Source organism: Phytophthora sojae (genome assembly GCF_000149755.1).
Source record: "Phytophthora sojae unplaced genomic scaffold PHYSOscaffold_10, whole genome shotgun sequence".
Lineage (NCBI taxonomy): Eukaryota > Oomycota > Peronosporomycetes > Peronosporales > Peronosporaceae > Phytophthora > Phytophthora sojae.
The window spans coordinates 2,179,215-2,205,178 of NW_009258124.1; the positions used below are offsets into that span (position 1 = coordinate 2,179,215).

At 56.2% G+C, this 25,964-nt stretch overlaps 11 protein-coding genes across 11 annotated transcripts; 7 read left to right on the forward strand and 4 right to left on the reverse strand.

The window, feature by feature from the left end:
- Nucleotides 1-705: 705 nt before the first annotated feature.
- Nucleotides 706-1,801, forward strand: PHYSODRAFT_524506 (hypothetical protein; the record flags this gene model as incomplete). The annotated part of the gene is made up of 6 exons (XM_009537617.1): nucleotides 706-803; nucleotides 871-940; nucleotides 1,009-1,101; nucleotides 1,168-1,338; nucleotides 1,552-1,601; nucleotides 1,690-1,801. The coding sequence occupies 6 exons, from the start codon at nucleotides 706-708 to the stop codon at nucleotides 1,799-1,801; spliced, it is 594 nt and encodes a 197-aa protein (XP_009535912.1).
- Nucleotides 1,802-2,772: 971 nt separating this feature from the next.
- On the forward strand, nucleotides 2,773-4,476 carry PHYSODRAFT_305977 (hypothetical protein; the record flags this gene model as incomplete). The annotated part of the gene is made up of 1 exon (XM_009537618.1): nucleotides 2,773-4,476. One exon carries the CDS (start codon nucleotides 2,773-2,775, stop codon nucleotides 4,474-4,476), a length of 1,704 nt encoding a protein of 567 aa, XP_009535913.1.
- A 650-nt stretch (nucleotides 4,477-5,126) lies between these two features.
- Nucleotides 5,127-6,270, forward strand: PHYSODRAFT_318937 (hypothetical protein; the record flags this gene model as incomplete). The annotated part of the gene is made up of 2 exons (XM_009537619.1): nucleotides 5,127-6,202; nucleotides 6,246-6,270. 2 exons carry the CDS (start codon nucleotides 5,127-5,129, stop codon nucleotides 6,268-6,270), a joined length of 1,101 nt encoding a protein of 366 aa, XP_009535914.1.
- A 743-nt stretch (nucleotides 6,271-7,013) lies between these two features.
- PHYSODRAFT_525084 (hypothetical protein) lies at nucleotides 7,014-9,962 on the forward strand (the record flags this gene model as incomplete). Its single annotated transcript, XM_009537620.1, has 6 exons — nucleotides 7,014-8,127; nucleotides 8,185-9,324; nucleotides 9,388-9,452; nucleotides 9,530-9,574; nucleotides 9,658-9,696; nucleotides 9,801-9,962. 6 exons carry the CDS (start codon nucleotides 7,014-7,016, stop codon nucleotides 9,960-9,962), a joined length of 2,565 nt encoding a protein of 854 aa, XP_009535915.1.
- Nucleotides 9,963-10,051: 89 nt separating this feature from the next.
- PHYSODRAFT_355955 (hypothetical protein) lies at nucleotides 10,052-11,250 on the reverse strand. Its single transcript, XM_009537621.1, has 2 exons — nucleotides 11,188-11,250; nucleotides 10,052-10,953 (listed from the first exon to the last, which is right to left on the reverse strand). Exons 1-2 carry the CDS (start codon nucleotides 11,226-11,228, stop codon nucleotides 10,404-10,406), a joined length of 591 nt encoding a protein of 196 aa, XP_009535916.1. The 5' UTR covers nucleotides 11,229-11,250; the 3' UTR covers nucleotides 10,052-10,403.
- A 1,234-nt stretch (nucleotides 11,251-12,484) lies between these two features.
- Nucleotides 12,485-13,714, forward strand: PHYSODRAFT_549883 (hypothetical protein; the record flags this gene model as incomplete). Its single annotated transcript, XM_009537622.1, has 1 exon — nucleotides 12,485-13,714. The coding sequence occupies one exon, from the start codon at nucleotides 12,485-12,487 to the stop codon at nucleotides 13,589-13,591; it is 1,107 nt and encodes a 368-aa protein (XP_009535917.1). The 3' UTR covers nucleotides 13,592-13,714.
- An 845-nt stretch (nucleotides 13,715-14,559) lies between these two features.
- On the reverse strand, nucleotides 14,560-14,934 carry PHYSODRAFT_524723 (hypothetical protein; the record flags this gene model as incomplete). The annotated part of the gene is made up of 1 exon (XM_009537623.1): nucleotides 14,560-14,934. A coding segment is annotated over one exon (375 nt), but the record flags the coding sequence as incomplete, so codon positions are not given.
- A 169-nt stretch (nucleotides 14,935-15,103) lies between these two features.
- Nucleotides 15,104-16,671, reverse strand: PHYSODRAFT_339635 (hypothetical protein; the record flags this gene model as incomplete). Its single annotated transcript, XM_009537624.1, has 3 exons — nucleotides 15,104-16,047; nucleotides 16,128-16,277; nucleotides 16,536-16,671. The coding sequence occupies 3 exons, from the start codon at nucleotides 16,669-16,671 to the stop codon at nucleotides 15,104-15,106; spliced, it is 1,230 nt and encodes a 409-aa protein (XP_009535919.1).
- A 1,459-nt stretch (nucleotides 16,672-18,130) lies between these two features.
- PHYSODRAFT_352783 (hypothetical protein) lies at nucleotides 18,131-19,527 on the forward strand (the record flags this gene model as incomplete). The annotated part of the gene is made up of 1 exon (XM_009537625.1): nucleotides 18,131-19,527. Exon 1 carries the CDS (start codon nucleotides 18,172-18,174, stop codon nucleotides 19,525-19,527), a length of 1,356 nt encoding a protein of 451 aa, XP_009535920.1. The 5' UTR covers nucleotides 18,131-18,171.
- A 132-nt stretch (nucleotides 19,528-19,659) lies between these two features.
- PHYSODRAFT_318941 (hypothetical protein) lies at nucleotides 19,660-22,185 on the reverse strand (the record flags this gene model as incomplete). Its single annotated transcript, XM_009537626.1, has 8 exons — nucleotides 19,660-20,026; nucleotides 20,106-20,196; nucleotides 20,270-20,309; nucleotides 20,374-20,507; nucleotides 20,576-20,765; nucleotides 20,852-21,948; nucleotides 22,019-22,066; nucleotides 22,134-22,185. The coding sequence occupies 8 exons, from the start codon at nucleotides 22,183-22,185 to the stop codon at nucleotides 19,660-19,662; spliced, it is 2,019 nt and encodes a 672-aa protein (XP_009535921.1).
- Nucleotides 22,186-24,098: 1,913 nt separating this feature from the next.
- Nucleotides 24,099-25,138, forward strand: PHYSODRAFT_355956 (hypothetical protein). The gene has a single exon (XM_009537627.1). It carries the CDS (start codon nucleotides 24,136-24,138, stop codon nucleotides 25,036-25,038), a length of 903 nt encoding a protein of 300 aa, XP_009535922.1. The 5' UTR covers nucleotides 24,099-24,135; the 3' UTR covers nucleotides 25,039-25,138.
- The last annotated feature ends 826 nt before the right edge of the window (nucleotides 25,139-25,964 follow it).

Sequence of the window (25,964 nt, forward strand, 5' to 3'; positions counted from 1 at the left end):
TAATGAGCTTATTTGTTCCATGTTGTGGTGCTGTAGCTGAAGAAAAAGCACGCTGAGGTGTCAGAAGCAGTTGAAGAGGAGCTGGTTCAGTATCAATCGAAATATCGCGCAGTAACCAGCGATTTGGCAGACCGAGAGCGCCGTTTTGACGAACAAGAGGTGGGATGGAGAATGAAGCTTCCAATGTATTGGTCACTTAAGATTGGATTGTTGTCGTTCTCGTCAGAAAGAGAAAACTGAGCTGCTTGGGCGACTAAAACTTGCCCAGGACGAGTATCAATCGCTCATTGTGTGGATCCGGTACGAATTGAGTGCAGCATGCCGCTATTTAGCGGGGTCACCATGTTGATTTTCTTTCGATGACGTACCTGACTGGCCTCTGCAGCGAACACGAAGATAAATTCAAGGCATTGCAGCAAACAAAGCAGGATCAAGCGCAACTTATTGAAGAGATGGCGGAAGTTCGCCGTCAGCGAGAAGAACAGCTCAAAGCACTTGAAATGGAGCGAGAGCAAGCTTTTCGCTTCGCGGAGGAAATGCAGGAACAGGTGGGGCAACAAGCTGCTGTGAATTCATTCCATATTGTTGTATACTAACATGTCCTCGCGAGCAGAACTCAAAACTACAAGCACGAGTGGTAACGGAGCAGTGCTGTCGCTAGAAAAAAATATGGCAATATCTTGACAACAAATTGTGTTGCAGGCCATGGTCGAGCGAGACTGCGAGCGCCTTCAGACAGAGCTGGAAAACGAGCAGGGAGCGAGCAAGCGGCTACTATTAGAGGATCAGCAGAAAACCCAAGCGTAAGTTGCGCCATCCTTTCAGCAAAAGGACCGATAATTATGCTGACCTTTCTGTGCGTTTGTACAGCTTGGAGCGCATGTCGAGCGAACTTGAAGATGCTCGAAGCCAAGTATCGACGTTGCAGGGCCAAGTTCAAGTATGCGCGGCCCGTATTGGAAATGCTCTATCAAATTCTGCCTGACCTTTTGGCTGCATTTGATAAAGTTGGAAGCGATTTCAAGGCAGTCCGTGACGCAAGAACGTGACCGCCTGCATCAACAGTATCAGCTTGATAGAGATGGCTGGAAGACCACCCAGGTGCGTTATGGAGTCTAACAAATAGCTTTGAGAAACACTGTACTAACTAGGCAGCATGGATGGTAGGAACACCGCGACGCGCTGGAGAAGAGAAAAGCGGACGAGTTCCGTAAAATGGACCTCGAGCTCCGCCATTTGAACCAAACTCTCTCGCGGCTGCGCATCGAGTGGGAAAGCGAGAAATCCCAGCGAGAAAAAGCCGAAGCCAGGCTGCAGAAGTTGTCGACGTTTCTCGACGTCAGTGGAGTTGCCGTTGCTATCTCGTTCTGGACAGCATAAAGATAATATTTTTGCTGAATTTCCGCCTCAGGAAACGAAGTCACACACGAAGGCACTGGAAGAAGAAACACAACAGCTCAAGACACAGCTTAACGGTAAGCAACAGTCTGCTGTGGCTTTAACAGGTCTTGTAAATCGACTGAAATGGTTTTCGTTTACTATGATACAGAGGAAAAAGAGTCTCGGACAAGCAAGGAACACGCGCTTCAAATTGCTCACCGGTACTGGAAGTTGCTGTTGCTGTTGCGTGTTGATAGAGCTAATTCCTACTACTACTTAGTAATACTGACGAACATTCGTCTTGAACAGAGATCTCCAGGCACTGCAGAAAAACTGTCGGGAGCAAGAAAGCGCAAAGCTAGATGCTCAGAGTGAAGTGGCCTCGCTCGTCCAGCGGTGCGTTTGTGCTAGGTCATTGTAAAATAATTCGGCGCTGAATGGATGCATGTATCTCGATCGCCCAGGATGAAGGTAATTCGTCGCGACCACTTGGCGCTGCTCCATCGAGTTGAAGCGCCGGCCCAACTGGCCGCGCAATGGCACGCGAAGATGCAGGGAAACCAACGATCTCGCTCGTGAGCGGCGATCTTCCGGCAAGAATTATAGAGAAGCTTTGCGAACTTCCAGCAATCTGTCCGCAAGTCTGACTACCGGAATGATATACTGTACTGGTATCGATCTTCCAGTAACACACAACTCGCGCCATTGGCCGTTTTGCTGGTGGTGTTAAACGCCTCGTACAGCACCACGAGCCTGCACGCCAAGCAGAACGCACTGCTTATCTTTGCAATTGCAACGACATGCACCCCGGAGCAAGCAACTATATCGCCCTCGCCAAGCGCCAGCGTGCAATGGAAATACAGTACATTGTGCCAAAACTGCAGTGTATCGCTGTGGAGAATTGCACGGGAACTGCGAGAGCCTCGAGTCCGAGCGATTGGCCAAGCAGATCACCGGCAACCTGCGACGTGCTATACCTCCACGCAACAACCGGAACGCAAGCCCTTTAGCCAATCAGCGCGAAGATTCGGGCGTCTGCCGCCACCGGCATAAGCGTTCGGCGGTCTACCGGCGCGTGCGCATAAGCTTGAGCCTGTCTGACCCGTTGATTGGTTCAGAAACGGCAAGTGACGAGGCATTATGTCGGCGGTCTCATCCCGGCGCGTTCACGTAGGCAACGTTGCTGCTCTTTTGCCTTGCTCTTTGTATGGCGCTCGGCCTCAAGACTGCATGCGAAGCGGCCGGCCGCGGCCACGTGCAGTCCGGATCCAAACGGCCCGAGCCGCGGACGGCGCGGAAAGCCGATGGCCCAAGTCTCCAGTGACTTGAGGTCATTCTGCTACTTGCCTCACGGTGCCCACCCCACACACACCGAGCCACTAGTCCACGGCCATGGCCCCTCAAGCTGCCGACAAGGCGTCGCCCTACCAGCTCCCGCAGTCCCGGCATGTGTCCCTGAGCTCGCTCCAATTGACGCCTCGGGCACGCGAGCTCTCCTCGCGACAAAGCGGCCTGCCGTCGCCCGCGCAGACGCCGCACAGCGCGTACTTCCAGATCGACGAGCCCGAGGTGGTGCCGGCCAAGTCGTACGACCTGCCGGTGGACCACAAGCAGTTCGACCGGGCCACGGCCATCAAGCCGTCCAGCATGCTGCGGCCGCACATGCGCATCTTCTACCTGTCGTGGATGTCGGGCATCATGGGCTTCATCGGCTGGTACGCCATCCCACCGCTCATGCCGGTGATCAAGACGCAGCTCGGACTCACGGACGGAGAGGTGCTCAACTCGGATATTGCGAGTACAGCCAGCACCATCTTCTCCCGCATTGCGTCCGGCCCGCTGCTTGATCGGTATGGCCCGCAGGTAGTGCAGAGCTCAGTGCTCTGGTTCGGAGCCATCCCCATCATCTGCGCTGCATTCGTCAACTCGACCACGAGTCTGCTCATCGTGCGGTTCTTCATCGGCCTGGTGGGCTGCGTCTTCGTCTCCAGTCAGTACTGGACCACCATCACCTTCGCCCGCAATGTGGCCGGCACGGCCAACGCCATCACCGGCGGACTGGGCTTGTCTGGTATCGGCTTCGCCTTCCTGGTGCTGCCGTTCGTGTACGAGGCCATCACTTTGGGCGGCCACGTCTCGGACGACCTGGGCTGGCGAATCACCATCGCCCTGCCTGCCGTGCTGATGATTATCATGGGCACTGTGATCCGCTTCACCGTTGATAGCTGTCCGACGGGCGACTTCCAGGAGCTCATGAACACCAAGCGTCAAGCAGAGCAGAGTGGCCGGGCCGCTCCTGCTCGCATCAGCATCAGCGCCAGCTCCAGTGTCCTCCCCATGACGCAGACTGCTGCAGGTGAACAGCCCAAGCCTATGAGCATGCTGCAGTCCTTCAAGATCGTGCTAACAGACCTGAATGTCCTGGTCATGATCGCGCAGTACGCCGCGTGTTTCGGCACTGAGCTACAGCTCAACAACATGGGCGCGCTCTACTTCTACACGCAGTTCACTAAGAAGGGCTGTACCCCCACCGGTGGTACCCTGTGCTACTTGCTGTCCAAGACGAACGCCGCGACAGTGGCGTCGTCCTTTGGCCTCATGAACATGTTCGCTCGCGCTCTGGGCGGCCTGGCCTCCGACGCAGTAAACCGCCGACTGGGCATGCGTGGCCGGCAGTGCGTGCAGTTCACGCTGCTCTGTATCTTGGGCGCACTGGTGATCACTCTGAGTCAATTGGACTCGCTCGGCTCCTGCATAGCGCTGTATGTGCTTGTGGCCATTGCCGCACAGGCCACGGGCGGGTCCACGTACGGCATCGTGCCGTATCTGAACGAGCAGCACACCGGCACCGTCAACGGCTTGGTCGGTGCCGGTGGCAACCTGGGCGGCGTGATCTACGGCATCATCTTCCGTAGCACCACCGGCTACAGCACGGGGCTGCTCTACACGGGCATCATCATTTTGGCCTGCGCTCTGCTCACGCCGCTGCTGCGGTTCCCTCACCTGCAGCAGGAGCAGGAACCGGAGGACCGTCACCACGAAGGCTCCAAACGTTCACACAGCACCATGTACCTTGAGGACGAACCCTACGAGTAAGGAAGGACAGTAGATAATAGATTTAACGTATGAACCTGTGGACTTGAATTGGTCACTCATCGTCTGTGCATGTTGAAGTTGAATTCGGTGCGCGAACAGAAAGATACGCACGTGATTCATCCGGAATTGTTCGGTGCTAGTAGCATAAGGCAGCTACACCATCCATAACCCGGTCGAGCTCGGCGTTTAATCGCGATCTCGAAGTCAATCCACCTAAACGCACTACGGACAGCGCGGTGCAGTACTTCCGGGTCTCGATGCTTTGCTCGATGAGCTTAGCTATCTTGAAATGCGTCCGATTTAGCCAGGTCCGTTTCAAACGAGCTTGATGTTCAGTATTTCTCGCTCGAGCTTTCATCGACGGCTGCATGATTGCCTTAGCAGCTCATGCAGCCAGATCCGAGCGTTCCTACTGATCGACATTAACGCTTCAAGTAGCGTAAGTTGAGTTCATGATGTCGGACCCAAGTTCCGGTTTACCAGGAATCGATTCAACAGCGAGTACAGCCATTCCACATCAAATTCTTCAGCATCCTCGCAACAACGGCATGCTCCCGGCCCCGAATCTCGTCCAAGTAGCGCCACTGCCGCTTACGACGGATTTCCATGCTGGCAAAGTACTGGAACTCGGCACGTTGCCTCCAGCGCCGATGCAAGAGCGTGAAGAAAGCTATATCCCCGTGGCGCTAGCACGAGCTCAACTGAGCAAAGTTGTGGCAGATATGCACGCGATGAAAGCCGAGCAGGTCGAGAAACTGAACGAAATTCTAGAGCACTACCGCGGGATCGAGAAAGACACTCGCGAGCGGCATGAAGCGCGCGTCCGAGCGCTTAAAGATCGAGCCGAGTCGAAGTTGAAGGAGTCACGAGAGCAATATATTGCACTGGAAAAGGCTGGCGCTCAGCGGGAAGAGCTCCACGCGAAGGAGAAGAAAATGCTGCTTGATGAGCAAGAGAGTCTACGTCTTCGACACTTGAGAGCTCATGAAGCCTGGCGGTGCGAGTTTGAACGCGCGCTGCAAGCTCACGAAGACGAGTTCGCCAAGGAACAGAAGGTGGCTCTGGACGAAATAGCACGTGTGTCTCGAGTGGCAGCGTGTACAGGCCAGCAAGCACAGCGGCAAATTCGTGACGAGTTACAGATGTGCATCGAAGACGCGCATAGTCAAGGGATGCGCGTGGACGAGCAGCTTTGCAACGCTCGTTTGGGTATGGAGAGCCAACACCATGCCTTCTTGGAAAACGCGGCCAAGCTTCGAAGACATTTTGCGGCGAATTTGGACGTCCAGCGCTTCGTTTACTCACTGATTGATAGTGTTGTCGACAGCAAACAACAGATTGTTGAGGCACAACGCGCTGCACAACTCCAGGATAGGCTTCGTGACCTCGAAGCGAAGGCCAAAGCCGCAGGATCTCGTGAACAAATACTCGAGCGAAGGTTAAAAGCCGCTCGAGATCGGTTCGACTTCATCGAGGCTCAAGCAGTTCGAGAGACGGTGGAGATGCTAGTCCACGCTGTTGTGGTGACGATAGAGGGTACACCAACAAAAGCCCCACCTACAACGTCAGATACCCCCACACAAACGGAGGACTTCGAGAAAGAGTCGAAAGAAGAAGCGAAAACAGCAGAGACTGTATGTGAGGTCACTGGTGTTGATGGTGCTGAAGTCCCCACGCTCCCACTGGACAAGACCAAGTACGAGAGCGAAGTTGAAGTCGCTCGTGAGCGGAGTACAGCGTTAATACGCTCGAAAGTTACACTCCATGAGGCGAAAGAGAAGCTCGAAGCTCTGACAAAAGCCAAGAAGACTGCGAAAAATGGCGTCAAGGCCTGGCTTTCATCATTCCAGCAGCAATACGGCCGAGAACCGACCATTGAGGACAAAGCGCAGGTGAAGGATAAGTATCTGGCCTTCAAAGAGGCTGAAAAGGCTTTCAGCTCTCAGAAGCAACTTGTACTGACGCTGAAGCAGCAACACCACGATTTAGCTCTCCGAATTGACGCGTCAAGTCGATGGTCAGCACTTGGAGCTGCAGTTGTAAAGTCCGTTCGAACCGGACGCGTTGCCGAAGAGCGTGTGGGAGATGAAACAAGCCCCTTTGACCTTGATGAGAGTAGCCGGAGTACCACAGCGGAGAAGAGCTCACGACCAGCTTCCCAGTCAGATTCACGACCATCCTCTGCGATAATCTTGACCAAAGATGCAAGTACAGAAGCTATCACCTCGACCACGGATGTCAGCACAGAGGTTAGTATCTCGACCACCGATGCCAGCACTGAAGCGAGAACCTTAACCAGAGACAGCGGCACCGACGCTACCACGACCGACTTTCAAGATGACGCTGATGCTGCCTTGGAGAAGGAGCTACTAGAACTTCGCTCCCAATTAGCGACCACTAACTCCTCGCAACAAAACCTTGACGAGCCGAATACTGAGAAGGTTGAACTGGCAAAAGAAGTCATCGGCGCAAAGTCTCAAGAAAGCCCATCTGACAAGGCTTCCGTTAGACAGGATGGTGTTCGGAATGAGCACGCGATGCAAAAGTCAGTGTCGAGGTCTGACACTGCACAAGTGGCAGATCAAGCAAATGACGTCAAAACTGTGGATCAAAACCTAAAGGAAGAGCTCGATCGTCAACTGCAGCAGCAGCGACAAGCACTTCAGGAGGAGATTGCTGGTTTATCTCGAGAGATTGACGAGCGTCGCACCGAGAAAGCCCGACTTGAATCGGAGATCGAACAACTGCGACTCCACCTCGAGCTCTCAGAAGCGGACAGCGAGCTACACCCACACAGTGAAGCGAAATCTCGCAGTGAGATTGAAACGAGCGGTGACATCGAGGATGAAGTTAAACCAAACTCTGAAGCAAAAGATCCTGATGATCACCAGGAACAGAACGATGACTACGGCGAAGAGGAGTTTGAAGTTGCTGCTACAGCTGAAGCAAAGGACGATGAAGATGAATCAGCGGACCAGAGTCTTGAAGAGGATGACAAGGAGGAACCAGAAGAGGACGAAAGCCCCGACGTCAAAGAGGACGCCGCACGGTCCCTTCATCTCGTCCAGTTGATCAGCGACGCCGTCGCACGGGGCAAAGCGCAGTTCAATCGTGGTGACAAAGCCAAATGCTACCAAACGTACGCGAAATGCGCCGAAAAATGCATCGCAGAGCTGCAGGCGCTTCACGACAAGCAGCGACGGCAAGAGAGTTCCCTCCTAAAGCGTGTCTTGGCCGAGTCTGCTCGTCTTCCACCTGCGCGTGGTCCGCAAACACTTCGCAAGCAGCTCGATGCAGTCCGTGATAGCTGTGAGCAGTGGCTGGGAGCTCGAGAAGAGCAGGCAGCAGCTCGACTGGCTGAGCGTAAGGCTCGAAAGGAGGCAAAGGCAGCAGCCGCCGCAATGAAAAGACGGCAAATGCTCGAGAAGAAGCAGAAGAAGGCCGAACAGCGCGATGAAGACAAGAAAGCTCACAAGAAGAAGAGCTCTCCACCTCAAAATTCGGCCCCGGTATCAACTGCAGGAGGGGGTAAAGCTTTGGAAGACGCCAAGCAAAAGCTCCGAGCACTTGAGGCGAAAGCCAAAGCTGACCGCGTCAAAATCTCCCAGCTTGAAGCTGCCCTCGCCAAAGCGGAGACGCAGCTAGCCAACGGTGGCGGCGGTGGGAGTGGAAGTGGCAATGCTGGAGGAGGCAGCAGCGCAGCGTCAGACCGCCGTGTAGCGGACATGGAGAAGAAGCACAAGAAGACATTCGAAGACAACGAAAAGGCCGCCAAGAAGGAGATCACCGCGCTCACTCAACAGCTTCAAGCTGCTCAGAAGACCTCGCAGGAGCTGCAAGAGCAGACTGCAGCTCTGCAGAAGGAGCTCGGCGTCGCTGGTGGCAAGGCCAAGCAGCTCGGACAACTCGAGACGGAAGTGACTCAACTGCGCGAGCAAGCAGCACTGGTAGCACCACTTAATAACGAACTCCGCGAAGCCAAAGCGCAGTACGCGACGCTGGAGACGAGCTACCGCGAGGAGCAGGCACTGCGCAAGAAGTACTACAACCAGATCGAAGACATGAAAGGCAAAATCCGCGTGTACGCTCGCTGTCGCCCCATGAGCGGCTCGGAGAACGAACGAGGCTGCGCTCCGTGCGTCAAGTTCATCGACGAGTTCTCGCTCGAGGTGAGCGGCGGCAACCGAGCCGCGAAGACTTTCGCCTACGATCAGGTCTTCTCACCGGCCAGCACGCAGGTCCAGGTGTTCGAGGACACGAAAAACCTCCTCCAGAGCGCTGTGGACGGCTACAACGTCTGCATCTTCGCGTACGGCCAGACCGGATCAGGTAAAACCTTCACAATGACGGGTAGTGAGGGCGACCCGGGACTCAGCCCTCGAGCTATTCACCATCTCTTCGCGCTGGCCGAAGAGGGGAAGGCCAACTTCACTGTGAGCTTCCAGGCCACGATGCTGGAGCTCTACAACGACTCGCTCATCGACTTGTTCCACCTCATGGAGGGCGGCGGAGCGCACGACATCAAGCTGGAGATCAAGAAGAACGACAAGGGCATGGTCGTCGTCCAGAACGCCACGCTCAAGAAGTGCACGTCGCCCGAGCAGACCTTGAGGCTCTTCGAGGCCGCCAACAAGAAGCGGCAGGTCGGCGCCACCAAGATGAACGCCGAGAGCAGCCGCAGCCACTCCATTTTCTCGCTGCTCGTCGAGAGCTACAACAAAACCACCAAGGCCACGACCATCGGCAAGCTCAGTCTTGTCGATCTTGCTGGTTCGGAGCGTGCAGGCAAAACAGGAGCCACGGCTGAACGTCTGAAGGAGGCTCAAGCCATCAACAAGAGCCTCAGCGGTAAGCATTTGCTGGCCAAAAGATGACTTGGACTTCTCTCACGTGTCATTCTTGTCCTCACAGCTCTGGGCGACGTCATCTCGGCGCTGTCAACAAACGAGAAGTTCATCCCGTACCGCAACAACAAGGTACTGTACCAACCAGTCCACTTCTCCATGGCTTAGATCGCACATGAGGTCTCACCTTTGCTTGTCCGCGATTACAGTTGACGCAGCTGATGCAGGACTCCCTCGGCGGCAATGCCAAAACGGTGCGTCATACTTCTTCTGCTTCATACCAATGTTCTTGTCTTGAGGGCTGATCCTTCGTGTCTTGGCACTTCGCTGTTGGTAGCTCATGTTTGTCAACATCTCTCCGGCCGACTACAACCAGGTACACGTCTTGGCTTTGTCTTGAATGGCTACACACAGCAACAGCAACAGGATGTCGATCACTCCCGACACTTACCCCTCTTCTGCGTGCTTGTCAATCCGCAGGAAGAGACCGTCACCTCACTCACGTACGCGTCGCGCGTCAAGCTCATCACCAACAACGCCAACAAGAACTCCGAGAGCGAGCAGATGAACCGCCTCAAGGCCATCATCAAGCAGCTCCGCGCTGGCAAGACCGACGTCGACCTGGAAGGCGTCCTCGACTGACCTTCAACCTGCAATACAACATCCACACACTTGTCGTTATTCTCCCCCCAAGTCTAATGCTAGCAAACAACATCTCTCAAACGCGGGCTTTGGTGCTCTCAACAACTCGGTGTATCACATTTTATTCCAACCCAATCAAGCAGAATAAACGGAAGTCGGTCCTTAATCGGTTCGCCATGTTGTCGCCGAGGGCGGCAGAAGTCGTACGTAAAATACCGGAAGCGAGCATGCCACAACACTCCACGCAGCCAACAGAACCGCGCGCCAGCATCCCTCCAAAGAAGAGAGAATATCGACCAAAAAGTGGCTGACCACTCCCTGCTCCACTGTCCGCGATCCTGTAGCTGTTTTGCCGCTTTGCGTCTCCCTGCTCGTCTCCACCCCTGCTAGGCCTGAACTTGCATCCAGACTCCCCTCGCGCAACGACCACGCGCAATCCGCTTATCTGTTGGCCTTGGCCACACGCTCGATTTCGTCCTTCTTCTTAATAGCGTAACTGTTGGACGAGCCCTTGGAGGCGTTGATCAGCTCGTCGGCCAGGCACTCGGCGATGGTCTTGACGTTGCGGAACGAGGCCTCGCGGGCGCCCGTGGCGATCAGGTACAGGGCCTGGTTCACGCGGCGGAAGGGCGACACATCCACGCCCTGGCGACGCACCACACCGGCCGAGCCGACGCGGGTCGAGTCCTCACGCGGGCCCGACTTGATGACGGCCTCCACCACGACCTGCAGCGGGTTGCGGTCCGTCAGCAGGTGGATGATCTCAAGCGTGTGCTTGACGATGCGCGTGGCCTTGAGCTTCTTGCCCGAGTTGCGGCCCTTGCGCATGAGCGCGTTCACCAGGCGCTCCGTAATGGGGCACTGCGCCTTGCGGAAGCGCTTCTTCTGGTAGCGCTGAGCCGTGTGCGGCAGGAACGTGGCGGCCTTTCCCTTTACGGCAATGTAGTCCTCCAGGGAGATGTCCGCCGCGACGCTGATGTCATCGTACGACCTGTTTCGAAGCACACCTGTATTAGCTGCTGCTGCTTGGGTGATACTAGCCTATTAATCGTCAGGCGGCGCGCTGATTCTTTAGAGCTGGGCTGCTCTGCTGTGTGATTTCATTGTTTTGGGTGCGCCGCTGGGCGCCTGCGGTTGAGACCGGTACGGCTCGACGCGCCGCGACGCGGCGCACCTGTCTGTCTGCGCGCCGCCATGATGCGCGCGAGAGAAAGCTGCTACCTACCACTTGTTGAAAAGCTTCACTTCAGTTGCAACTTCCGCCATGTTGAGAGAGTTTCCGAGGATGAATTCGAGCGAAGAGTGCGGCCCGAGCCAGCGAGGCGCAGCCCCTGCGCTGCCAAATGAATGGGTAGGAGGCTCCTGGCATACCGAAATCGAGTCAAGTATACGGGGCGCGAGTCAAAACCCGCCCTAGCCCTCGGCGGTCCACGGTCCGGCTGACCGGTCCGGCCGCGGTTCGGGGCCAAAATCGGGTACGAAACATAGAATTGCTCTTCAACTGTGGGGGACAGCGGGCACGGTGCCTGCGCTGGAAGTGTCGGCTTGGCAGGTTTTGACGTTGCAGGCGGCTGCAATGGCTGTAGGTGGGCCGACATAAGTGGCATGTAGCTCATGGCAGGGTTTTCTGTGCGAGAATTGCATTGTTTCACGAGAATAATATTATCGAGATTATTTTTTGGAGCCTTCAGTTTACAGCTAAGTAGGCATATTCATTTGAATGTGCATACGGGTCTTGAAAACTTGCTTGATAATATGGGTGTTTGGTTGTAGAAGTTGCCACAACACTGTAGCAACGCTGGCAAAGATAGATTCACGCAATTGTGCTTCTTTGTAAAGATCTTGGGATATATGCAGCCTTCCGGTTCCGTCTAGTGCAGCTAGGTACAAGGTTCGTTCTCAACACAAGCTCGTTTGGCTTATGCAGCTCGCAAACTACGTGCTGCTGAAAGGAGGGCGTTTATCTTGTGCATGCAGCCGAGAGGATGGCGGCTTCAATTTCCGAGTGGAAGAGAAGACGAAAAGTGTTCTATGGCAGAGTCCTTGCTGAGTCCTTACAAATAAACGTACAGCCTAATAGGCGACCATAAACTACAAACCCCTGCAGCGACAAACAATCGAGACGAACTACGCCGAGTGCAGCAATCCCAGCTTACGACGCTAATGTGCGGATGCGAAGCAGCGCGTTTCGTCACTCGAAAACTGCTCCTGAGCGCACATCCCAAACTGCTCCTAAACCGAAAATAGCCTGCTCTTCCATACATTCTTCTAAAAGAAAACTTCTCCTTATACTGTCTCCTGTTAATATAAAATTCCTCTCGTTTTCGAATTATGTATCTCACATTTCTCAGATTTTTCAAATAGAAAATGTATCGGTGCGTGTCACTCCACCAACCTACGAGATCTGATGAAGAGACAGGCCAAAATTTCGCGCAGTGGTACACTGTACCAATTCCTGCTATAATGAGGTCGGAAGAAGGCCAGCTTCCGAAGCGGCATTCGCCAATACTCGACTTATAGACATGGGGGGCGGGCCGGCCAGCGCGGACGTCGTGCGCTCGTCCTGCTTCGTGACGTTCCCGGAGCAGACGCGCGCGGAGCCCGTGCCTGTGGACGCCTGGTACCTCTTCGCCGCGGGGCTCACGTTCCTGCGGCGCCTGGCGCGCGACCGCGTGGGCGACGAGATGCGCATTGCGCTGCTGCTTCAGGTCCCCGGCGACGAGGCTGGCGAGCGGCGCTACGTGTCGGTGAGCAGCAACACGGTGCTACAGCGCGCACTGCAGGAGACCTTCGACTGCCCGGACAAGGCGCTGATGCTGCACGTGATCGACGTGGAGAAGGTGCGCGGTCAGAAGCGCATCCACGTGCGGCCCGAAGTGAACCCAAACGTGTCTCCGGAGCCCGTGGAGCCCATGAGCCTCGTGTTCCCGACGCTGTCGGTGGACGGGCTGGTGGCGCCCACGGCCGTGGAGGTCCCGGCGGCGCAGGTGACGAGCGAGAGTTTGTACGAGCAGATGAGTCGCTCCATGTTCAACTACCGCAAGGATGACAGCATGCGGTGGGGCGGAGCAAGCTCCGGCAGTCTGGAGAAGCCGAAGAAGGCGCTGAGTCAGAGCGCGTTCTTCGTGGAGGAGAGGGACTACACGAGGAGGAGCACGAAGAAAGGGGAACAGCAGCAGCAACAGGAGCAGAAGGAAGAAGACGAGAGGAAGCAGAGAGCAGGCGTTCCCGTGGCGGTGGAAGCGGTCGGCGACTTGCTGCCCGCAGCCAAGCAGGTGGGTGATGACAGCCATGCAGAGCAGCAGCAGCAACAGGGGGACGAAGAGCAGGTGGACGAGAGCGACATCCCCGTGGCGACAGTCGTGGAGGCCGACGCAGCACAGATCCCAAGCGACTATGTGATGCTGGAGCTGCAGACAGGAGCAGGACTGCCGGCAGTCCCCGCAAACGCCAGCTCGACGTACTTCATCTCTTCTCGGTGGGCGGAGCAGGCCGACGAGATGAGCGCATCCATGCGGCTCGAGCGCCCACCGCTTCCGCGCGCGACCCCCGTTCGCGCCGTCGGCAGCGTCCGCGCCAACGCCAATCTAGAGGACTCGTTTGTGATCCTCGAGCGCCACGAGCTGTGAGTGGGGAGCGCTGGGACGTGTTGAGTGCCGGCACCACCCTCGAGACCGCGACGATAGAAGCTCACCATATTTTGCCATTTTGTAGACGAAACCTGAGAATAAAAGTATTTATGCTTCTGATTCACTTGACTTCACTATGCCTCCACTAGCAATTAATTGATCAGTGAGTTAAGATCAGCTTCAGATGAAATTAATTGTCAACGTTATTGTGCTTTGCACGCAGAATGCCGTCCGTTTTGGCTTCCATACCGTCAAAATTCCAACGGGGTTGGACTGCTTCCAACCAAAACCGGTCTAGCAACGGTATTAGGGTTTTTGTTCAGCTGATATTTAACCTCACGACCGCCGGTTGGATTCTCGGCCAACAGTCCAGAAGCTTCCAGGTTAGTGCTGCGAGTCGTGCAACACTGCTTGTGCTACCTGTGCTGACTGTGCTGCTGTTGTCTCTGCCTGTACACAGGCGCTGCTGGCCGCTGGGCCGTGTGTGCTGCTGGGCCGCTTGCTGCTGGGCCGTCTGCGCTGCTGGGCTGCGTGTGCTGCTGGGCCGTGTGTGCTGCTGGGCCGTGTGTGCTGCTGGGCCGTGTGTGCTGCTGGGCCGTGTGTGCTGCTGGGCCGTGTGTGTGCTGCTGGGCCGTGTGTGCTACTGACGCCGGGCCATTTGCTGCTGGGCTATGTGCGCTGCTGGGACGTGTGTTGGGTTGCGCCTGTGCGCTCTCGTGGCGTGTGGCTCAAGTGGCCGAGGGTTTGGACGAGTATGGTGCTGTTGATGGATGCGACTTACCCGCGCCCATGGAGCTCGTGAGGTTGAGCGCCAGGCCTTCGGGCCTGGATGATCGGGTTCAAACCCCGACATGGGCATCAAGTATTATGTGTTTTTGCTTTTTGGACAGGTCGGCTAAGAGAGTGTGTGCTACTCCTGTTGTACGTATTGTGTATCTTATTGACTGTTTAGTGTGCTGCGTGTGCATTTAGGTGAAGCGCAGGAATGGCGGAAGGGCAGAATTGGGTGTCGGGTCGACGACTTCGCCTTCATAGTAGCGCTCGCGAAACTGGTCAAGGAGGACGGAAAGGTGGCCTGCTTTGTGAAGCGCACGCATGGCTTTGACGACCGAGGCAACGGCTACAGCCTGTGAGCCTTGTGCAGCCAAGTATTCAAGGGTCTTCTTCTCGGCTTCGACTCCAACAGCGTGAACCTCCGCCTTGTACGCTGGCGAGGCCGGATCCAGCTTGAACCCAGAAGGTAAGCAGAGCATCATGAATGCAACTGCGTGTCGTGACTCGTGAAGGATGGCTTTGCTAACGGTTGTTGATTCGTACATGCGTGGTACAGCAGCGAACCACTGTCGATAGCGCTTTGGAGGCACGTTTGCGCGCGCGCTTTGGCTGCGACTGCTCAACGTCTTCGTGCTGCTGCTCGGTAGTGTTTGTTTTCTTGTCAATAGATTCTGCGTTCGCCCCCAAAACAGCCAGCCTTTCCTCTACGCGTGTTTGGCGGAGCAATAGCTCGTCGAGCTACTGCGACAGCTTTTCGAGAACACGGATCATGTTTTGAGAGGACTCGGCCGCTGTTTCTTGTTTCTCTTCTGCAGGTGGATTGAATGCAGCTCGGAGGGTGATCGAGCATGCCAACAGCTCGGAGGCCTGTATGTTGAGGACACCAAGGGCTTCATGAATGCGACGGACGTACGGGTTATCCAAGCGATGGCGTTCCATCTCGGGGAAGTGAAGGATCAAGGTCGCCATCAACACTTCGAGCACCTGAGGATCCAAGTTCCAAGACACTGTCGGGAAACCAGTGACAGCAGCGAAGAGGAGATCCTGCAGCTTCTCCACGCGCGCTCGGACGGCTCCGTCCAGGGCGATAAGGTCTGGAAGTCGGGCGCCCGCTTGCGGGTTCCACCCGCTCAATTGGCGCGCAACTTGTTGATCTTCGTGTGTTGTGTTCAGCATGTAGGAAAACGCCTTGCTCACGCGCGACATATTCCAGCCCCCGCGTTCAACAACCCAGTTCGGGCTAATGCGACTGTCGGCGTTGGCGTGCATGGCCCCACCTCTTCTGAAGGAGTGCGAGGTAAGTCCCTTCGTGAGTCCACTCTCCTTTGCTGCTGGCAGTCCACTAACCGTGACTAATAGTCTATTGATATAAGCTTGGGCACCAGGGGCCGAGTTGGCTCGACGTGGCTGTGGAGTCTTGCATGTAGGTGCTTCCGCAAGCTCGCGGTCTAGCTGCGCAATCAGCCCCAGCTCGCCATCGTCGTCTTGGTCGTAGGACGCGGACAGCGCAGGTACGGCAGCAAATTGCGGGAAGATGCGAGTTCCTGGAGCGGGTTGAAGGGCGAGAGCGACAGCTAGCACGTGTAACGGGCACGTGAAGGGATCGTTAGGATCCTTAAACAGGGAGATTCCCTGTTGCGAAGCAGTCTTCACACGCTTAAAGCGGAGAAATATCATACCGCCTAGCATATACGCACAGAATTGTCAGCATAATTCGTGGGGTTAATTAATACAAAAATTCAAAATCCTGCACGATTCGTACCGGGGTATACACACAGCTGCGCTTTCTCCAATTGCTCAGCCTCAGAACCACGACCGTAGAGGTACCACACCAACGCCACTAGCGCCGCATCCAGGTAGTCGGAGTTGGCGGAAGCGTGCATGTAGAGAGCCGAGATGATAGTCTTTATATCTTTCTTAGTACATGGTGGCGCTTGTTTCGTGACACCTTGCTCCGGCCTCTTTTCACAGTACTGATCTAGAGTTGATAGCATCTTTTGCAGCTTCTTAGCTACACATTGGCTCTGTTGCGGGTACAGATCCGCCAGCCAGTTCTTAACATTGCCAAAATAAGATAGCACAGTGTTCTTGGACAGAGCTACTCCTTACCTTCCTATTTTTTTCACTAAGAACCACCCATACTCATCCAGAATGACAAACAAACTCTTACCTGTGCTGTCCTTAGAAATACGATCATGCACTTCTGTGAGCGTCACCTCCTTCTTCGCAAGGAAGTCTTCGAAAGACTTCACAGCCGTCGCTCTGCTTCTCTGGCTGTTCGCAGGAACTAGCGATGCCACCGACATGCCTGTGTGCGTCGGAACGCAGAATGGAGTCGGAGATGAGCTGGCAGGGGTTGGAAGCCTATGAATATTTATTCTATTTGTAGTTCACTTGATATTTGTATGGCATACTCGATATCAAATCGCGTTTCCAACCAGATATTGTTGGAATGTTCAGATCAGCGGTTGGCAGTCATTCCCTCGATTTAATTGGTCGAAATTTTAAGCAACGGTAGTGTCTATTGGTTGTAAATGCTAAGAATCGCAGTTGACACACTCCTATTGGCCGGAAGCACCATACAAACTTTAAGGTATTTTCAGGGGTTAGAATCGCAGCGATATGCTACCTTATCAAGACTTCCCTTAATTCTAAATCGCACTTCAGTAATTCAGACTTGACAATAAAACAGACCTACAAAGTCGCAATTAGGCTCGCGCTTGAAGAGGAATATGCTGCGCCCATGCCTCTGCGGCTACTACCGCTTCGGGGCGCGCACCGTATAGCTCGATATGGCCTCGGGCAGCGTGCACGACACGTAGCCGATCCGTGCCGTTACGAGGTGAATGAGGACCGATATCTACTCTACCAAGGGCGCCCCTGCTCGGCTAGTAAATAAGTACGGAGTTCCTCACCATCTCACTGCCCGAATATACGCCCGGCGTGCTCATTACTATAGCTACTTCAAAGCAAAACACGGCTCGGGACGCACCGCATCGTCGTCTGGTTTCAGATACGGTAGCTAGGCGGGCTGAGTGGCCTATTATTTTGTGCTAGTTCTTAAGTACTCTGTTACGGCGTGGCCGGAGCTGGCCTGTACTAGCCTTTGAGGCTGAGCGATACAGCGCGGCCACAAACTTTCGACTCTCGGAATTTGTTTTATGGTGAGGCTCCGTGCAGTCATTTAGTTTTGGCATTCCAGATGACCAGCAAATGCTTACCGTCCAGCGAGATTAACCTCCGAACGCTGTGCTGGTTACACGTAGCACCAGCACATGCACTGTAGTTTTTAAACTACATTTGTTTTAAAAAAATGTTTCATCTTGAGTGAAGGCCTGGTAGCATAGCTGGGTGTGCATCTATTATCAATTGATCTACAGTGTACATCTCCTGCCTCTCAGCTTTTCGCCGATCACATCTCAAACTGCGCGGCAGCACGACGACTTGGTCGACCCACAGGCCCTTGTGGCTGCATTCGACAGCAAGTGTGTACGCCTGGCGTAGCAAACTATGCTTTGTTTGTTAAAACAAAAGGACTGCTCTGTATTAGAGGGACAGAAGTCAGAGGTAGACATCGATCCAGAGTTTGCTTATCTAAAACAGGCTTTTAAACCGAGTTTTGTTATTCAGTTTTGCCAAAACGGATGCAAAGCACAATAACTCAGTCAATGAGTTAGTATCGTCTAAGCTGAAATCACAATTAATTATATTTTTCATATACTTAATGCAATAATTGTGTCACTCATCTTCCCAATTACAGCGGCTGGTTTAACGCTTCTCGACCACATCCTCGCATCTTTCGGACCATGGCGGTGACTGGCAGCGTGGTGAACGTGCAGAGCGCGGCGCAGTTCGACGAGGCCACGGCGCGCGAGTCGACGCTGTCCGTGACCTTCTTCTGGGCCGAGTTCCACGAGGCCTGCCGCCCCAACGGGCAGCTGGACGTGGTGGTGCGGCAGCTGGCCACGCTGCACCCGCGCATCCGCTTCCTCAAGGTGGCGGCCGAGGAGCTGCCCGAGCTCTCGGAGCGCTTCCAGATCACCGTGGTGCCCACCTTCGTCGTGGCGCAGGGCCGCGCCGTGCTGGACAAGCTCGAGGGCGCCAACGTGGCCGAGCTGGCCAAGCGCGTGGACGTGCTGAGCAAGAGCGTGGCCAAGAGCAGCGGCGGCAGCTCCACGTCGGCCGCGCCCACGGCCGAGGAAACCACCAAGCCGCTGGACGATGCGCTGCAGTACCGCCTCAAGAAGCTCATCAGCGCGTCGCCCGTCATGCTCTTCATGAAGGGCAACCCGACGGAGCCCAAGTGCGGCTTCAGCCGGCAGATGGTGGCGCTGCTGAACGAGGACAAGATCCAGTTCGGCACCTTCGACATCCTCAACGACGACGAGGTGCGCCAGGGGCTCAAGCAGTTCTCCAACTGGCCCACGTACCCGCAGCTCTACGTGAACGGCTCGCTGGTCGGCGGCCTGGACATCCTCAAGGAGATGAAGTCGGAGGGCTCGATCGTCGAGCAGCTCGGACTCACCAAGAACGTCGAGGAGGCCGAGGCCGCGTTCCAGGAGAGTCTGCGCGCGCTCGTCAACTCGGCGCCCGTGCTGCTGTTCATGAAGGGCTCGCCCTCCGAGCCCAAGTGCGGCTTCAGCAAGAAGACGGTGCAGCTGCTGCGCGACCACCAGATCGGCTTCAGCTCGTTCGACATCCTAAGCGACGAGCAGGTGCGTCAGGGACTGAAGAAGTTCTCCAACTGGCCCACGTACCCGCAGCTCTACGTCAAGGGCTCGCTGGTCGGCGGCCTGGACATCCTCAACGAGATGGCCGAGGACGGCGACCTCAGCGAGCAGCTGGGCGTGGACAAGAAGGCCAAGAACGTGAACAAGTACGAGCGGCTGATCAACCGCGCGCGCGTCATGATCTTCATCAAGGGCTCGCCCCAGCAGCCGCAGTGCGGATTCAGCCGCAAGCTCGTGGATATCCTGGACGCCGAGGGCTTCAAGTACGACTACTTCGACATCCTCACGGACGACAGCGTGCGCCAGGGGCTCAAGAAGTACTCCAACTGGCCCACGTTCCCGCAGCTTTACGTGAACGGCGAGCTGATCGGCGGACTGGACATCGTGCAGCAGCTGCAGGAGGACGGCGAACTCGCGGAGCTCAAGGAGTAGACGGTTTGCTGTCTGCAGTGCAGAGCCTACATCACTTACAAATAAAAGACTGCTGGCAGGCTTGTTCACGTTCATAAGTGCACCTTGTGTATTGATTGTCGATTGATCTATGGCGCCTGAAGTTTCAGAGCACTAAGCGATAATCTGCGTAATGATGCCAGCGGCCAGCGTCTTGCCGCGATCGCGCAGCGTGAAGCGTCCGAGCTGACGGTAGTTTGCAAACTCCTCAAGGCATATCTTGCGATGGCACGTGATTTGTACCACGGCCGAGCGTTCCCGGGTGATGCAGCGCGGCTTCTTCTTCTCCACTTCGCCCGTCTTGCTTAACATGCTCACCAACCTTGTGATGTTGACAGGCTCGTCCACGTTGTGCATGTGGATGGTCACGTACGTTCCCTTCACCAGCGGCACTTCCACCGCCGGCATCGTCATGATCTTGGCCTCAAACTTCTTGGCCAGCTGCACCGGTGACGCAATGGAGCACAGGATGCTGCCAGTGCTGCAATTTCGAAAGTATGTAGATCATTTTGTTAGATTTAAGCTCGAGAAACTGAGGAAGCAGTGATATCGATACGTACGTTAGTGCCGACGGGTCAATTCCAATAACACCCATTTCAATAGTGTCTCCTGCACGAGCAAGCGTGCATGCCTTGCTATCTTGCTCCATTCCTGTCAGTGCAGCAAAAGTGATGGTAAGAAACAGGAGAAAGAAGGACCAAAATTACGCCTGGGCGTACCGTACCCTTAATTGTCAGCGGAAGGCCAATTGGCATCAGAAGGAACTACAAAGGAGCAAATACGTTAGACGGGCGTAATCTTAAGCAGATGTAAACATGAACTGCTTACCGAGTCGCCCACCGCGGCAGCCCCAGCGTAGACGCGACCAGAGATGGTCTGGCCGAGACTCATGGACTTGGATACATCCGACACCGTCATTCGGAAGGGCTTGGAAATCTGGCGCTGGGGAGGAGCAAAGGTGTCTGCGCGGGTCACACAACGAGATTAGATGTGTTCACTCAAGATTCTGTAAGCCTTAGATGTCACCTACCGATAGCCTCGACGAGCGAGGGGCCTGAGTACCAAGAACACTCCTGCACCCCGCCAGTCTTCTCCAGGTTTGCGCCTGTCATACCGCTGAGTGGCACGAATCGCAGGTTCTTGGGGCGGAAGCCCGCACCCTGGAGGAACGTGGAGAGCGATTTTACGATGTTGTCAAAGCGTTCCTTGTCCCAGTTGACCTGTACAAGTAATAATCATAACCGCACCATGTGAGCACGAGCTACGCAAGTACAAATCTTGTCAGCTTCAACATGAAGATACTTACCATGTCCATCTTGTTGATCGCAACGACCATCTGCGAGACGCCGAGACTTCGCACTAGCAGCGTGTGCTCCTTGGTCTGGCCCGAGTTCTCGAAAGCAGCCTCGAACTCACCAGTCGCCGATGGCACTACCAGCACAGCCACATCTGCCTGCGCAGCTCCCGCGATCATCTTCGGAATGAAGTCACGGTGGCCGGGGGCATCCAGCAGCGTCACATGCTTGGTCGCTGTCTCGAAGTGGCTCGTACCGACATCCATGGTCACACCACGCGCACGCTCCTCATCATCCGCATCCATAACCCAGGCGTACGCGAAGGACGATTTCCCAGCCTCGCGCGACTCCTTCGCGTACTTGTGCATGAGGCGCTTGCTCACGTACCCCAGCTTGTACAGCAAGTGGCCCGTGATGGTACTCTTTCCGGCATCGACGTGTCCGATCACCACCATGCTGATCTTGGTCTTGCCTGCAGTACGCGCTTCCTCCTCCAGCTTGACCGCCTGCTCCTGCGTCTTCAGCTCCGCGCGCTCAAAAGCCTTCTTCTCCGCCGGCGTAAACTGCGTCTGCGCGCGCGAAATGGCCGGCGCAGCATTGGCCGCGTCAGCGGCCGAGATGCGCGGTGCCTTCTTCTCCTCGTCCGCCTTCTTGGGCGGCGAGGGCATGGCTCCGCCGATGGCCATGGCCTTGCCCTTGGCTGGAGCGGGCATCACAATCTCCTTCTTGACGGGCTTGGCCTCCTTCTGCTCGTTGCCGATGGCCAGCGCCACCGCCTCGAGCTTGGGGATCTGGATCTGCAGCGGCAGCACGCCGCCCGCGGCGACGGGGGCCTTGCCCTTCTCCAGCAGCGCCACCACGGCCTTGTCCAGGTCGTAGTTGGCGCTGCGCAGCTCCTGCGTGATCTGCTGGGTCGAGAACCTGCAGCCCACGGCCTGCTGCACCTGGGGCACCATGGCCGCCAAGATCTCGGCGTCGCCTGGGTCCTCGATGCTGGTGCCGGTCAGCTCCTGCTCCAGCTGGTGCTCGTACTGGGTCTCCTCCTGCTGCACGAAGGAGAAGACGGAGCGCTGGCGGCTCGGCGAGTCGCGGCGGTACATGAACTCGTCTGAGGTACAAGTGGCGGGTTAGTGGGTCAATTAGGGGCCTCAGATTGATCCTAATTAATCCGTCCGTACTGGAGTTGGGGGAGTTGGGCTCGTAGTCGTAGTACTCATCGTCATAGTCTGCGGGCGGGGGACGGACAGGTTAGCACAGTGTAGAGGGTGTGAAGAGGGAGGCGAAGCGACTTGCCTTCGTCCTCGTACGAGTACGCGCGGTTGCGCACGTTGCGGTGGCGCGACATCGGAACTTGTCGGGTGCAGCGGCTTGAAGACTTGCGCCTTATCTTTGGCAGCAGATAGGGGTGATTTCATTGGCTATTAAGATGACTGACGATTGAAGAGCTTGTTTTGTGCTACAGCAAAGTACGCTTAATGTTAAGTACGATTGCGTACTTTGCTCTTATACATGCCGCAGTCCGACTGGATGCGTATGATCTTTACAACTGTCGCAAGGCAGCATGCATACTCATCGAGACATTAAGCGGACGTCTTCCGCGCGGAAAAGTGAAGCCCCCGCTGGCGAAGATGCCGGCGGTGCCGCCAGCAAGGATGGACCGCAACGGGCGCTTCTTTGGCGGATAATTGCTCTCCTATCGGCGGGTGTGCGGGCGATCCCAGCGTATGGGGTTGATGGCGGTCAGTACGTGAGATGATGGTGGCTCGCTTCCTACTCGAGTTGGCACATTCCACAGCGAACAAGCTCTCCGCTACTACGAGATCAACTAGCGTTAGGAGCACTGGCTGCGAGCAAGATGTCACGGTCGACAACCCGCCGCTGGGGATGCAATAGCGAACGTAGCGCCTTCTGGACGGCAGGGGAGCTCCCAATACCCCCTCTTCGCGCAGGGCAGGGAGAGACGCAGCCGTGCCCACCTTCCAGCTATCAAGGGCCGAAGGTGTTTTCCGCCTTGGACGGCACGTCCACAGTACAAACAAGCCTCTCTTGCTCACAGCCACTCTGACACCAATACGCACGCACGCAGACACAGAAGGAGGTGGCGAAGCAGCAGGCGTCGGGCCTCGAGTTACAGTGTTCACGCGGGGAGAAGTCTATAAATTGCTGCTGGCACAAGCACTTTCGAGACTGGACTTCCGTGACTGGTGACCGGAGCGCCGGCAGCAGCGGTGGTGGGTCTTCTCAAGGTGAGAGAATTGTCAACGTCAACAGTTTTCGGTGGCTGCTTGGGGTGGCGACAGCGACGGCAAGCGTGGAATGATGGTGTCCGTCCGTGAGCCTCGACTTATGTCTTCGAGTCCTGTGAGCACCGTCGCCTTCCTCCCCGCGAGAAGCTTGTGATTTGAAGTCCGGGGCGGTTTACAAGCGCGGCTCGCCGTCGGTGAGCCTCACCGGGTGAGGTGAGGCTGGCGAACCCAAGCGCAGATGGATGTTGAAGTTGCCTTGCACTGCCGGGCGCCGTGACTGGCGCCGGGTGGTGCCGCCGGAACTGTCAACGTCAACAGTTTTCAAGCCGACGATCGACTGGCGCCGCGAGCACGGATGCAGCGAAGCGGTGCGGACAGCTTCAACGTGGATGACGGCTAGCCGAGCTAGCCTGAGTCGGTCGACGCGTGCCGGTCACCCCGATCCCAACTCTCCGGCCGGCGCCTGCGACTTCAAGCGAGGCTGATGCGTGTTGTCGCGCTCGGCTCGTGCTTCGAGGGCGATGCGGCGGGGGTCCTTGGCTCTTGATTATGGCATGGCGCTGCCTTCCTTCCTGCACCAGAACGATAGCCATCGCTCGGCCAGGCCCCGCGCGCTGCAATTTCATGTGGCCCCAAAACTTCAGTGCTCACGATCGCTGCTGTCCGCGCGTATTTCGTGATGGATATCTATCAGTCGGTGCTGGCCCCGAGCAAAAGCCAAACTCGCTCGGCTGCTCTTCAGCAGAGCAGAGCCCGCCGAAATCCCGCGCCGGGCGACGTGCTTGAAGTTGCTTTCACGACTCACAGTGGAGCTGCAGAATAAGTGAGTCGCGGGCCGATGTGCGGCGCTGTGGACCTCTACTGAGCCATTGAACTTCAACATGGTGCCCGACCGATTGCTACTGGTGGTAAGGCAGGTCCCCAATTAATCTTTGTCAAACGAGCATGGTGCCTGCCAGGGCAGTCAGTGGCCGAGGACAAGAAGCTCATTTCCAAATTGGCCTCCAAGCGCGCCGACACTTCCCGTCAAGCGAGCACTCCACCCCAAGATGGCGACCCCTTCGAACGCAGCGGACAAGATCGAGCACGGCTACATGGACCTGGAAGCCCACGAGACGGCTGTGAACGGCGGGGCCCCCGTGAACACGAGCCGCTTCGCCATCAAGAGCCCGGCCCTTCGAGAGTTCTGCGCCGAGTTCGTGGCCGTCTTCGTCATGATGAGCTTCGGCCTGGCCGCGACGTGCCAGTCCATCCTGAGCAGCAGCAAGTACGGCGACTTCACGCAGATCGTCTTCGGCTGGGGTATCGGAGTGCTCTTCGGCATCCACATCGCCGGCGGCGTCTCCGGCTCGCACCTGAACCCGGCCATCACGACCACGGCGGCGCTCTTCGGCATGTTCCCGTGGAAGAAGGTGCCGACCTACATTGCCGCGCAGACGCTGGCCTCGTACCTGGCCGCTCTGTTCGTGTACGTGCTCTACCGGCCGCTGCTCAACGTGGCCGACCCGGAGAGGCAGACTACGCACGCCATCTTCGCGACCTACCCGAACGAGTACGTGCCCACCTCCGTGGCCTTCCTGACCGAGATGTTCGCGACGGCGCTGCTGGTGGGCGGTATCTTCGCCGTGCTGGACCAGCACAACCGCCCGGCCAGCCCGTTCAGCGCCCCGAGCGCCGTGGCGCTGCTGGTGGTCGGTATCGGCATGGCCTTCAGCGTCAACACCGGCTGCGCCATCAACCCCGCTCGCGACTTCGGCCCTCGCCTCATGATGCTGACGGCCGGCTGGGGAACACGAGTTTTCTCGCTCGATAGTTACTACTTTTGGGTCCCCATTGTTGCCCCCACCGTCGGCGGCGCGCTCGGCGGGCTTGTGTACGTGGTGCTCGTGGGCCACCACCACCCGCAAAAGGTCACCGTCGTCCGCAAGCACGGCGAGCAGTTCCACTTCTAAGGTGTTGAGTACTGTATGGTGCCAAGCCGCCACGAGGGCGTGCATGTAAGAGAGTTGAATCGTTTCCTGCGCTTGCAGTTGCTAACATGAAGAAGAATCCAAAGCTTTTCCTTCACCTCCGCGTTGCAGTTCTTGTAGTCTTGCTACCGTTACGGTAGTACCGTAGGCGGGTATTCAGTGAGGACTCTTCACCATGTTAGACAAGGCCGAACCATCAAGTCATCAGGACTGCTTGGATTTCTTCTGCTCCGCTGCGTCCCGCGACCGGCTTCTGCATTGAAGCTGAGGTGCCGATCCCACGCGATGGCTGGCCCTGAACCGCGGACGTCTAGCGAAAACTGTCGAGTCAACAGTTCCTGCGCATTGAAGTTGTCGTGTGCAGCTCTTCGAGATCGAGGCAAGTTGCATCAGTGCTGGGATTGCTGCCTTGATCAGCTTTAAGCAAGCGGCCAAACACGCCCAGCACGTCTATGCGAGCCAACTCGCTGAGCAACGCAGGCAGCCCGCAACACCGGCATTCTTGTCGACTAAACGGTCGGACCATGGGCGCAGAGTTCTTTTTTTACAAACCAAATACATGAAGTGTTGAGGCGAGGCGGGGATCACTCCCGATTGACCCGAGACACCATCGCGACGATAATGAACTATGGATCGCACGATCTTCAGGAGGGGCGTTCTTAACAGCGGCAGGATCCGGTTGAAGTTCAATGGACATCCTCAGGATGGCCCCGGTCTCAGGATGAGTCTCAGCTCCTGCAAGTGTTGGCATGCCGTTGAACTTCAACGCGAAGTGGTGTCACGGCGTTAGGAAGCGTGTAAATCCAGTCTTCTTGCCTGCAACATCTTGCCGACGGCCTCGGTTACCACCTCCAGAGCGGAGTTTTGAGAGACCAACGAAATACACAAGACGATTTGAGACTCATCGA

Coding starts and splice junctions, on each gene's coding strand:
- PHYSODRAFT_355955 (XM_009537621.1), bottom strand. CDS start 11,228: ATGGCGGAAGTTGCAACTGAAGTGAAGCTTTTCAACAAGTG. Junction 10,954..11,187: donor GTGAAGCTTTTCAACAAGTG/GTAGGTAGCAGC, acceptor GCTTCGAAACAG/GTCGTACGATGACATCAGCG.
- PHYSODRAFT_355956 (XM_009537627.1), top strand. CDS start 24,136: ATGGCGACCCCTTCGAACGCAGCGGACAAGATCGAGCACGGCTACATG.